Source organism: Ostrinia furnacalis, unplaced genomic scaffold (assembly GCF_004193835.3).
Source record: "Ostrinia furnacalis isolate ACB-3 unplaced genomic scaffold, ASM419383v2 OfSCF2054, whole genome shotgun sequence".
In the NCBI taxonomy this organism is placed as follows: Eukaryota; Metazoa; Arthropoda; class Insecta; order Lepidoptera; family Crambidae; genus Ostrinia; species Ostrinia furnacalis.
Window position 1 is genome coordinate 1465121 of NW_021132293.1, and position 13310 is coordinate 1478430.

Consider the following 13310-nt stretch of genomic DNA (forward strand, 5'->3'; position numbering starts at 1 on the left):
TATTATTAATCAGAAGACGAAAGTATGGGAAAGGAAGTGTGAACTAAATGTTTTTTTAACTGTTATTCTAAACATAGATAACCCAAAGCCATAATCCAATATAAAAAGTATTTAAAAAAGTTATTGATAGGGATGTCACTCTTCATTACTATAGATAAAAGAAAGCCAGAAAAGTTTTTGAAGTAATATTATTATTTCGTTCTTTATTATTAACATCTTGAAACAGTAGTATTATTTAACTTCATTTTCTGGTTTTATGGGTCTACCTCTTTACTATACAATTTCATTGTTTCAATATTTATTTTAATTATTAAAAAAGATCTTTTTATGTTATGAAAGGAAATCACTTATTTAAATTCTAATTTATTCATACATTGTATCTTGCACCTGAACCTTTTATGCTGGAAAACCTGTATCACATAATGGTTACGAAGGGATCTTTAAATATTTATTTCGATAGTCTATCGACATTATACCTACTGTCGATTGATGCTACTTCACTACATCCATTCGGTGTAATGTCATTACTGTCAGTGTCAAAGGCAAAATTGGTCGAGTCGTCTGGACCAAAAGTTTGTTTCCCGTTATTTGTCGGCAATTACATGAATACTTTGGCTTGTGAAATTGCCGCTGTGGACCTGTAGAACCACACAGTGGGGCGACACTCTTTAGTTAGGCGCCTTTCGTGGCGGAAGGCAGTCATCATGTTACTTGCAGTGATCGCTATTGTGTTAGCGTGCATCGCAGTTTGGATTTCTCATGGTTTTCTGTATACAGTGGCAGCTTCTGCTCTTTTTGTGGCACTCTACGCCGTAGTGTTCCATACTAGGTGGTGCTACGTAGCTCTAAAAACTACACCAAGGGATTTAAGGTAAATAAAAATTGGCACGTCACCTTGCTGTGTTTATCCATTATATTGCAATTTCTGGACTGTAATACTCTATCAACCCAGTTTATTAATCGGCATTCCTTACGACTTTTACATACTTTTAAAGTTTCTGCCTATTACTGCATGTTACCTACTTTCAAATTGACCACAATCCAGTTAGAATAGAAGAGCCAGAAATGTATGTTATTTGAAGTCTTAATTTATAAAACATACAATAACACCTTGTAACAAACCTATTACCCGAATATTATAAGGGTTTAGACAATTAAAATGAAATTCACATATTTTATTATTTTGTAACTTTTTTTTTAAATATGAGCCAAAAATCTTTTTTTTTAATGTTATAGACTAGTTCAGTCTAAATACATCCAGTAACAGAAGAAACATTAGTATAATATAAATGAAAATGCATTCTAGGGCACTGATATCTTATCTGCAAATACTGTGGACCGCACGGAAGTTTTCCAATAAGAACTGGACCCTGCCGGATATATTTCATGATGTGGTTCAAAAGCACCCAGACAAACCATGCTTCATGTTCCAGGATGAAATATGGACTTTCAAAGAGGTAACATTTATATTTATTACTTTGAACTAAACAGTAAAGTCAATTATCCAATCTGTATTTAATTAATTAATCATCATTCATTCTACTCATCCCTTTTGATCGGAAAATGTTAGTGTGATAAGCATTTTGTTTCTTAACAATCATCAAAAATTTGCTTATTGTTGGGAATATTTCTTGAATTGTGTGTCATTTTAACTTCATTTATATTTTAAAATTTACAATTACAATAATTTTTGTCTGTAGGTCAAATAAAAACCAGAATGACATTTATGTAATGGTGAATGCTTGAAATAAAAATACCTATTTTCTTTAGATATAAGTGAAAGAAAATGAAAGAGAAATTTTCTTGTAAGAAATTGCTCAGTTTTCTAAATAAACAGCTCTGAATTTACTGTTTGCTTCAGCTATCCTGTGATCATGTTCCTTGTTAGCAAGTTTCCTATTAAAATTTTATGTTTATTCCTTATCCAAAGTTGTTATTGATGAATTTGGTATTGTCATCATCAGAACATCAAATCGTAACACATGTCAATATCACATGATTATCTCATTACACCCATTTCCTCTGAATAGAAAGGTGATTAAAAAAATTAATTTAGCATTGTACATTAAACATTAATAGCCTTATTTTCATGTAGACATGGTAATTACACGTCTTAATTAGAATGCCAGTATATGATTCTCATGTTTTCCCAGTTCAAAGTTCAAGGATTGAAAGATATTTATTTATATTCCAATACAAATACCTAAATTAATTTATTGGTTTATATGTACTTAATTGTCAGCTCTGAATGAAGCATTTTATCAATGACTCTCCATAAAAGTTCATTCACCTCTTGTTTAAACGTACAAGTCAATTAAATAGTTTCCATCCAGGGTCATTAGTTAACATAATAATGGAAGAGGTACCTACACTATGACCTCATTGTAACCAATTTAACAATAATAATTAAGTTTTGTAAATATTTTCCTGTAAAATTCTACACCATTCTACTGAGATTTTATGTTAAACTAGCTGTGCTCGCGACTTCGTACGCGTGGAAATCTAATCGTAATTTTCCCATGTTTTTTCACCGTTTAAATCTTCCCCAGACTACAACAATCATTTCAAACCAAAATCAGCCAGATCAGACCAGCCATTCTCGAGTTTTAGCGAGACTAACGAACAGCAATTCATTTTTATTATATGTATAAATAAATGGTTAATTATTTTAATAGGTTGAAGACTTCAGTCTTCGGATGTCTGCTGTCATGAAAGCCCAGGGGATAAAGAAGGGCGATGTAGTCGGGCTGCTCGTCAGCAACTGTCCCCAGCTGCCTGCGATGTGGCTGGGCAACGCCCGCCTCGGAGCCATCACTCCTCTCATCAACACCAACCAACGGGGAAATGCTTTACTGCACTCGGTCAATGTGGCGAAATGTGACGTCTTAATTTTCTCGGAAGAATATCACTCTGGTAAGATTTACAAGATAAAGACGAATATTGCATATGAATATTTCAAACACTAGTTAAAATGTAAGTGTAGTGAAGTGACTATTTAAACATTAATATTTATGACTTGTGTCACACAACAATGAATTACCATTTCAGTTTTAGACAATAAAACTGCCTACATTAAACATGTATGGAACGACTAATAGGAAATAAACTTCTGATAATTGTATTTTTTGCTTTTCCAGCTGTTCAAGACATTTCAAAGGAACTTAACCCTTCATTGAAGCTGTTCAAGTTTACCCATCGTCCCCTTCAGCCTTCCAATCCGAAGCAAGAAGGGGCTGGGGACAGTATTCCAGACTTGACGTATCTGCTGGAATCCACGCCACCAGCCCCGTGGACCTTGGCTAACGCTGACGGGTTCCGTGGGAAACTGCTGTATATATACACTTCAGGGACAACCGGCCTTCCTAAAGCTGCAGTGATATCTAATACCAGGTAGGACCTGAAAATTCCTACTGTATTTAGGTAGAGTTAGTCTGTGGGCATGAACGCGATGGCAGGACGACGCGCGGCGGAGCGGCGGCGATCCATACAACAACATACATGGACAGTATATTGGCCGCGGCGGAGCGGGGCGATCGCAATGAGGGTTTTCGCGATTTAAAAATCCGCCAGATGGCGGGACGTGGATGTAGGGTCTGACTGCTGCGTGATTGGTGGATTTTGACATATCTGTCAATGTCATGTCAAAAATAACCAATCATGCAGCATTTGGACCTCGCGTCTACGTATTGATATCTGACGGATTTTTCAATCGCCAAAACCCTCATTGCTACTCCTCATCAACGCCGCCGCTCCGCCGTCGCTTCGCCCTCCGTCGCATCGTCCCGCCATCGCTCGTCGCGTCGCCAGTTTCGTGCCCACAGACTCAAAAGAGCCTTCTCTCTTGTAAGCTATCTGTGAATTCCTATCATGAACCAAATGATTAGCATTTCATACTTAAACTTAGTCCATTCATTGATCAAACCAACTGAAGGTGATCTTTAATCAAAGAAGAAAGAAAAATTGTTTATTTGGTTCAAAAAATATTTTTGTTGTTTGTATCATATTTGCACAAAATTATCAAAACTCTGTTAATTGTTATTGTATCTCATGCAATCACATCAATCATTGTAGTACACACATATTTATAAAAATATTTTCCTCCATCTTTTATTTTTAATTGCTAGGTAAACATGAATCTTAAAATAAATCACATTTTAAGCGTAATCACAATCAATTTTTTTCCTGGATGAAAAAACTAATACTCATGAGATCACTTTCTGTCTGTCAAACTGTCACAAACCTACAAGCAGCTATCTTAGAATTACATACTTAATTTAATAGTAGAACTATTTATGCTAATTTGGCAAACGACATACAACAATAGCATGCAAACACAAATATTTACCAGTGTTCATCACTACATTATAGATTTTATCTTAATTACAATATTTTCAATAATTTTTTTTTATCAGATTTGTGTTCATGGCAACGGGCATCCACTTCTTACGGCTGAAGAAGTCTGACAGGATATATTGCCCGCTGCCACTATACCACACGGCTGGAGGGGTCATCAGTGTAGGCCAAGCCCTCATCCTTGGCTGCACAGTAGTGATCAAGGCCAAGTTCTCAGCGTCGCAATACTTTCCAGACTGTGCCAAGTACAAAGCCACGGTAAGTTTTATAAAAATGACTAGCGGCCGCCCGCGACTTCGTACGCGTAGAGTTCTACTTCTAATGGCCCTGTTTTACCCCCTTAGGATGTCTAGGATGCCTGTTCTTATCGGATGTCTACACTCCTATAAGGTACCTGTAGTACCTACTAAATTTCAAGTTTATAGGTGTTATAGTTTCTGAGATTTCGTGATGAATCAGTTAAATCGAAAGTTGTGGATAAAAAAAAGTTAATGGTATTTCGCTTTTATTTAAAGAAGATTTGAAACTATAAAAAAATAAGTATTACAAGCAGTGACAGACAGTATTTTATTGAACGTAAATTAAACAGTTTGTGACAACGTCTGGTCGTAATTTACTGATAGTTTGTTTGGTTAGATACTTAAACATAGAGGCAATTGTGTCATGAACTTTATTTACATAATTACATTATTCATTTGAATTGAACCTCTCAAACCTGTTATAGACTGGTTGATCACGTCACAAGCATTGAAACTATAAGTATACAGGGTGTTAGGTAAATGGGTATATGAGCCGACACTAGCCCATGTTAACATGGTCATATAAATGGTATGGTGAAGTCAGAAAATTGATATCTTCATTTTAATTATTTTATTTTTCATAGAAATCGTATTTTATAAAATTTATTTTGTATGAAAATAAGCAAATAAATATAATGTGTGGTGACGTAGGTATATTATAAGGACAATCAGTCATATGATCATATCACTCACCAGCTGACGCCACTATAGAAAAGCACTGAAGCGGTAGGACTATCACATTTGCACTCACTTGGATGGGACCACTGTAGTGTCCTTGCAATTGCGTATTGCCAACTGCTAAGTACTCGTATAAAAACGAAAGCCCGTTTTTTACCGTTTTGACTAATGTTTATTAATACAATTGCAAAGCAAACAAAAAACATAATTTACAGTTGATTTAATTAAATAAAGTGTGTTTTAAATAAGATGGGTTTATAATTATCGGCGAATGTTGTAAAATACCCTAGAAACCGCTGATGATGATGAACAATCCACCGTATTATTTCCCAGGCAGGGCACTACATCGGAGAGATGTGCCGCTACATCCTGGCCACGCCTCCGTCTCCCGCCGACACGCAGCATAACGTACGCATTATTTACGGGAACGGACTGCGGCCGCAGGTAAATACATAAGTAAATAGATTATCCTCCTTTAATACACTGTCAGACTATACAATGTGTCCGGGCATGTAGTGATCAAACTATAAGGGCGTAATCTATGGACAATTTTATCGATGAAAATACTTCAAATTTGGGGCTAGACCCATTTCTCGCAAATTTACAAGGATTTAAGTTTTAAATTTTAAGTTTTCACCTATTCCTTCAAAAACAAGTGATAGCGTGGGTAGCTTAACACTAATAAGCAAATATGTTATATCATGCGATAGCCAATAAAATTATCTATTAGTAGAAATAGAAAACAGATACAAGTTTCATACGTACATAATATTTTAAGGGTGTAAGAATGGATTTAATTAGAAATAAACATGATTTTTTTCACTTATTTTTCAGTTATTTCCCAACACAAGAAAAACCAGGTCATCGATAAAATTGTCCATAGATTACGCCCTTAAAGTTTGATCACTACATGCCCGGACACACTGTATAGCAGCGCCATCACCTAGTCTAAAGGAAATTACGCTCGTATCCACAAACAATGCTTGCTTAAGTAAAGCAGCAAATCAAACACACAGCGTTAAATAGAGATCTGTGATTGGTTCGTGTGTCACCCTGTGCGTCCACGCGCACTGTGAGACCTCATAGTAATGTTGGTGAATCTTAAAACACTATAGTGCAAGTTTGGGACCGGACAGCGGTATAAAAATTAGTTTGAGTGGTACTTAGGTATTAAAAAAGTCTGTTCCACTTACTCTCGCATGCAGTACACTGAAAATCGGCATCGTGACCTTCGTTACCGTGGGTCGATATGACATCTACAAGGGGCCATTAGTAGCCATTGTGAAAGGGTGGCACTGCTCATCTCGCTATTTTTGTCTAACATTTTTCGAAATATGTACTTTTATTTACATCATTTACATGTATGTTTCAGATTTGGACAGAATTCTTAAAAAGATTCAACGTGAAGCACGTAATAGAGTTTTACGGGGCTACTGAAGGAAACGCCAATATTGGTAAGACATTAAACATACACTTTTTACATTTACGGTATTACTACCAGTAAACTACAATAAACTAAGGAGTTTATGAGTTAGTCAATACAGTAAAGTCCAACAATGAAAGCCCCTTATTCAAATTCTAAATGAAACAAAATAGGAAACATTTAGTATTTAAAATTATTAATCGAATCAACTAGACGAGAAAAGATAAATCAGAATTTTATTACATATTGTAGTTCCAATTAACTGTTTGAAAATCTTCTGTCCTTTTCAGCCAACACCGATGGTACCCCTGGAGCGATCGGCTTTGTGTCCCGGATCATCCCATCAGTATATCCCATCGCCATCATCAAAGTGGACCAGGAAACGGGAGAGCCCATACGCGATTCTAGAGGTCTCTGTCAGGTACAGGAACACTCATAATATACTCACTTATAAAATAACTGTCTGTATGTCACCTTTTCGCGGTTAAATCTCTGAACTGATTTTGATTAAGTTTGATACAAGATGTGGTTTGACACCCTAGGATAGGATAGTCTTTCTGTGAGAGTCCAAAATTCAAAAGAGGACAAAACCGCGGGAAAAAGCTAGTACGTACTTACATTATTATTATCTTATTTAAAACCATTTATGCGGATGATTTATTGAACGCGCCAAATCGAGGACATGACAATGATAAATGCATTGATGATAACAATAATGTCTTTTGTTCCTATTTGTTGTCAGTATATGTATCTGACGTTATAACCGAGGTCCCAGTATATTTTATGTAGGCCAATTTAAGTTAACTTTACATTGTTTTTTGTTCCGTTCACAGCAATTTATTTGCAATAAGAAAATATATTTTACGTGCGTGTCTGTTAAGGTTACTTAAGATAGCTAGATAGAGCGATAGAGATTGACGCGGCATTTTAATGTCTCAACCGTTTGACCAGTATCGAAATAAAAAAAAACATTTGAATTTTACCCCATCAGCGTAAAGTTGAAAATTCAGTTCCAATAAAGAGTAAGCCTAGGTATATAGTTATAGTTGGACCCGATTCTAATTTGTATGAAGAATCGGCCGATACCAAATCGGTGTAATTTGCGCACTTCCATCATGCCCATACTGATTAACTGCCCGATTAAGCTATCGGCCGACAAAAATCGGTGGTCTGCGCCTAGGCTAAACGAAATAGAGCCGTATCTCTTCTGCCCTAAAACAAAACATACTTTTATTCCACAGTTAGCTCAGCCAGACGAGCCAGGCGTGTTCATAGGAAAGATCTCCCACAACAACCCTTCTAGAGAATACCTGGGATATGTGGACAAAGCCGCTTCGGAGAAGAAGGTCGTTAAAGATGTGTTTGCGCATGGAGACCTGGCTTTTATATCGGGTAAGATAATTTCTGTTCAGAATAGGATGCATTTTAATATCAAAGTTATGTTAGCGATGGGTCTTTATTGTAATTTCCATGGTCCGCAAATTTTCAAAAGCCTAGATTTGCTACGGGTTGATTTAAAGCTTCAATTTATAGATATCAAAAGTCCCATGGAAATAATCATAGATAACACATTCCCGAAGAAACACCCTGATCTGTCATATAAAACCATAAACGACAACCGATCCATCGATATACATTTTATGAGCGTTAAAAACGAAACTAAACGTCAGGCTAAATCATATCGTATTTTCATGCATTTATGTCATTTCGCTGTTCAGGCGACATTCTAGTGATGGGCGCTCTCGTATCGAATAAAGCAACGTCTATAATATTGATATAATAATTTTCACCTGATTAGTACACCCAAATATCTGAAATTTCCCAGGCTAAAATAGAACGTAATTACTTACCGTTACGTTCCATTTCAATATGTGCAGAAAGACTAAACACTCCCAAGCTAAAACACATCTTACTGCCATACAATAAAATTTTCCCAGGCTAAAATGTGTCTTATGAACATTCATTTAAATGTCATTTTTCTGTGCAGGCGACATCCTGGTGGCGGACGAGCTGGGCTACCTGTTCTTCCGCGACCGCACGGGCGACACCTTCCGCTGGCGCGGAGAGAACGTCAGCACCACGGAGGTCGAAGCCGCTGTATCAAGAGTCGCTGATCATAGAGACGCGGTTGTCTATGGAGTGCTGGTAACTGTTTGTTCTATGGTTTTACATATTGTAGCGCGCATCGTACTAGCCCGGCTGGTTTAGTATGTAGCTGAGCTGTACAGAGCAGCTATAATTAAGGTCCATTTTCTACCCACCCGAGACAAATTACAGAAAAATGACATTAAATTTTTAACGGATTGTACATCGCCCCTAGCGGTAACGTTCAAGAACTAACATTTTCATAATGTTTTTTTAACGCGCTTACTAGTGAGGACGTTTGGTGTAAACTCAAACTCGGCCCACAGGTGTCAAACGTAGTGATATTGAAAACGTAAACGGTTCTTTAGACCTTTTTTCGTCGAGAAATACTTTGCGTATACCTACTGGCCGCTGGGACGGCCAGTGGGCTATGTGTAGTATGGGACTCCTAGCCAGAAGGATGGGTCCTACCTACTAAAACCCGAGGGTGTTCTCCGGGACCAATAAAACGGAGCCGCGAGTTATTGTCCTAAATTGGACATTCGTCCGCGGCTCACAGTTATTTACACCTGGTTTAGGTTGGCACTTGCATTAGGTTGATACTCAGCAAAAAAGTACTCTGTTCTAGTGTTGCCGAACTATCGATAGTAAAACTATCGACAGTTTTCATTCGAAAAAGCCTTCTCCATCTATAGGCCTATCGATAGTATCGATACTGTCGATACTATCGATACTATCGATAGCACAAAACGAGGCAATACTATTGAATATGTGCAATACTATCGATACTATCGATAGTATTGTCGCTTTTGAATAAAAAGCTATCGATACTATCGATTGTTCTAGACTATCGATAGTTTGGCAATATACAATAGTATCGTTTACAATATTTGAGTCTATCGATAGTCGACTATCGATCGGCAACACTACTCTGTTCTACATAAATAAAGTTCCTTTTCCCGCCCTAAGTACCGAACGTCGAAAGTCGCGCAGGCATGTGCGGCGTCGTAGACGTAAATGGTTCTTTAGAACTGGTTTAGGGTGACATTTCACTGTCCACGCATCAATAAGTACTCTATCCAGCTATAAATAAAGTTCCTTTTTCCTCCCCACCTCAGGTTCCAAACGTCGAAGGTCGCGCGGGCATGTGTGGTATAGTCGACGTAGACGGTTCCTTAGACCTGTCTCAACTGGCGCGTGCGTTGGCCCGCGACCTGCCCGCCTATGCACGTCCCGTGTTCCTACGGGTCATGACCAGCGTCGACCTTACGGGTAAGTTCTACAACAACTAGTAAGTTATCGACATTGCGTAGCTAACTTACGCGACTATTCCCACCGCTGCAACTGCTGTGTAGTCAGGATCTATAACTTGACCGACAATAAAAACCCAACCAGTGAAGGTCAAGTTTGTCCCGGGAGCTATACGAAGCTAACTCAAACAAACGCCTCTCGTACGAATTTGAACGTTTGCCTCTCGACTTACCGCTAAATCGACGTCATAATTCAAGGGTTTAACGTACGCTTCGTAAGCCAGCTTCGCAATGTCGATATCTGCCTATACAGTAAAGTCGTGCAAAGGGTCTCAAACGCGACATGTATAAGGCAGTACTTAAGTACAGTCAGCGTCAAATAGTTCGTGACACCCAAAGTGGGCAAAAAGTTGACAACAACTTTATTCCAATTGTAACAACGACGACGAACTTTTTGGTTACTTTGGGTGTCCGAACTATTTGACGCTGACTTTACTTGCGCTTGGCGTCTCAGATGTGTTGCTTCAGCCATGGTCATAAACATACTACTAATTCTGCTCTCAGTTTCATTCTACTATACTGGAACGCGAAGGTTTAGAATTCTATATTGAACTAAACAATTTTAATTTGTTTCTATTATGAATTTAATATTCTAAAAATGGCCCTGCGTTACCAGCAGTATAGAATAGTTCCACCTCCACTCTACTTGTGGGTGCATAAAATGTGACTATGAAACCAAAATACGAATGTCAGGCCTCCTTAACTCCCCTGACCAATGCGGCCCGAAATTTAGGCCCTGCATTGCGTCCGGTAAACTAGAGACCAAAAATGGCATGATAACGTTGCTGATGTGTATGATAATAATGATAATAATATTAAATGTAAAGAAAAAAAAAACATTTATTAACAGTGGACAATAAAAGTCATGTGGAATAAACAACAACTAAACAACACATGAAAAAAATATCAATAATAAAATTATTCAAACAAAATAATATCAGCAAATATGTGATTCTCAAACGAATATACGCTTGTGTGTCGCAAATTATCATTGCAAGCATCTGGTTTTCAGTAGGTCCCTTGCCGAGCGAGGTGAAAGTTTGTTCTTGTCCATAAAATAGAAAAAAACTATAGTGAATAAATTAAACAAAATAAGTTTGTCATATTGACAGTTTGTGTACAGAATAGAAAAGGTAAATTTTATTTTACAAATAAAATAAATAACATTTTATTAGTAAGTGATAAATATAGTACATGCTCAAATCAAATATTTCTTTCAGGAACATTCAAAATGAAGAAAACAGATCTGCAAAAGGAAGGATACGACCCCTCTAAGGTTAAAAATGATAAACTTTACTACTTAGACGTCAAACTAGGCAGGTACCTTCCACTCGGCTCCGATGAATACGAGAAAATAAATAAAGGGGAAATTCGAATATAAATTAATAAACAATAAAGGCCATTGCTCAATTAATGGTGCTCAATAGCATGGAAAAATCTCCGAGATATTTGATTGGTTGTAAATTTGTAATATATGCGTAATTTGTTTTATTTATTACTTTAAAATAAAATTAATATATACTAATATTATAAATGCGAAAGTAACTCTTGTCTGTCAGTCTGTCTCGCTTTCACGCCTAAACCACTGAACCGCTTTTGATGAAATTTGGCATAGAGATAGGTCTCTAGAGTCCCGGGAAAGGACGTAGGATCGTTATTATCCCGGTTTTTGAAACGAGGACGCGCGCGATGAAGTTTTTCTGTGACAGACAAAATTCCACGCGGGCGAAACCGCGGGCGGAAAGCTAGTTTAGAATATATACGGAGCTTTTTAACTGTACTGTTCCAACTGTATAATTGATCAAATCAACAAGAAATATTATATTTTCTAGCGATTTATTGAGACACGTGATTTATATCGCGTTAAAAGTAATTGATCACAACTTTCTTTGAATTAGTGAAGCATTTGCCTGCATTTGAGTCTATTAAATGAGCAATGACCTAAATATCAAGTGATTTCAAGTAATAATATGTTGTGGTGTTGGTATTTCTGCTACTTGTACAATTATTAATGGTTAATTACGGTTATAACTCAACAACTTTTAACTCATAATTATGTTCTGACGATGTAATATTAGTTAATTAGAATAAAAACGTTACTGTTAGAATATAATGCTGTCCAATGCAATTACTAGGCGAATTCATTTTAAGTATTATTATTTAAAAAACCTTGTTATTACTGAAAAAAGGTCAACAATATTTAGATCTGTCAACTATGAATGTTATAGCTCACAAAACTTTGTTGTAAAAGTAGTTATCTAACTTTATTTAAGCATTTATATTTAGACACCAACCTACAATCATTTTCTTAGAATCGCGCTATTGGTTAAAATAGGTAAACAAAATTTGTTGAAGCTAAAATAATAAATTTGTACATATTAATTAATATATTACACTCTTACTCATTTAACTGGTGTGAAGTATATTTTATAAAGTACATTATTAAATATATGAAGAGGATTGAATATTTTGGCAACGCTTAAGGATGCTTATTAGCACAAAATATAAAGAAATATAAAGTTTGTCGACACAGGGAATAATTTAACTGTACTTAGTAGATAAGTTAAATGGTGTCGGTAATAATACTCGAGGAGCTTAATTGTAATGTGAAAACAACTAAAACTTGTATATGTATACTACAGTCAGCCTTTTATAGTTCGCGACACCCAAAGTAGCCAAAAGTTCGCAACACGTCTTTGTTGTGATTGGAATAAGGTTGTGTTGTCAACTTTTTAGCCACTTTGGGTGTCACGAACTACTTATTTGACGCTGACTGTACCACACAGACTGCGGTACTGAGAAGAGCTCGCAGTAAGGCAAAAAAAAAGAAATAGCGTATTTTGTGATTTTAAGTTATTTTAGGCAATCGAGGCATGCTCGTGTGTGAGAGTTTAGCTATACTACTTATACAATATACATGTTTTTGAAAAAAAAATACAAAGATAAAATTCTATCCTGAAAATCATCTTTCCGCACTGTGCGCCCACAACTGTTGACTGATCTGATGAAAGAATCTCAGTAGATGATGACTGTTTGACTACTGCCTCTGCTTTTATCTCATGATACTGTCCGCTGAAAACAAATAAATATGCTATAATATAAAGCAATCTATATTAGGTCTGTTAGATACGAAAATGTTATTTATTTTCAATCTATTTTCAC

The 13310-nt window shown here is 36.5% G+C and overlaps 1 protein-coding gene across 1 annotated transcript; it reads left to right on the forward strand.

Moving 5' to 3' along the window:
* The first annotated feature begins 541 nt into the window (after positions 1 to 541).
* On the forward strand, positions 542 to 11738 carry LOC114354476 (long-chain fatty acid transport protein 4). Its single transcript, XM_028306877.1, has 12 exons — positions 542 to 871; positions 1307 to 1457; positions 2676 to 2913; positions 3138 to 3390; positions 4413 to 4611; positions 5664 to 5774; positions 6703 to 6784; positions 7044 to 7174; positions 7995 to 8145; positions 8741 to 8898; positions 9957 to 10110; positions 11369 to 11738. The coding sequence occupies exons 1-12, from the start codon at positions 705 to 707 to the stop codon at positions 11527 to 11529; spliced, it is 1956 nt and encodes a 651-aa protein (XP_028162678.1). The 5' UTR covers positions 542 to 704; the 3' UTR covers positions 11530 to 11738.
* The last annotated feature ends 1572 nt before the right edge of the window (positions 11739 to 13310 follow it).

What these genes read in the sequence shown, in the direction of transcription:
- LOC114354476 (XM_028306877.1), top strand. Translation starts at nt 705, where the DNA reads ATGTTACTTGCAGTGATCGCTATTGTGTTAGCGTGCATCGCAGTTTGG. An exon ending in AAATATGGACTTTCAAAGAG is followed by an intron (nt 1,458 to 2,675) that starts GTAACATTTATA and finishes TTATTTTAATAG; the next exon opens with GTTGAAGACTTCAGTCTTCG. An exon ending in CGGTTGTCTATGGAGTGCTG is followed by an intron (nt 8,899 to 9,956) that starts GTAACTGTTTGT and finishes TCCCCACCTCAG; the next exon opens with GTTCCAAACGTCGAAGGTCG.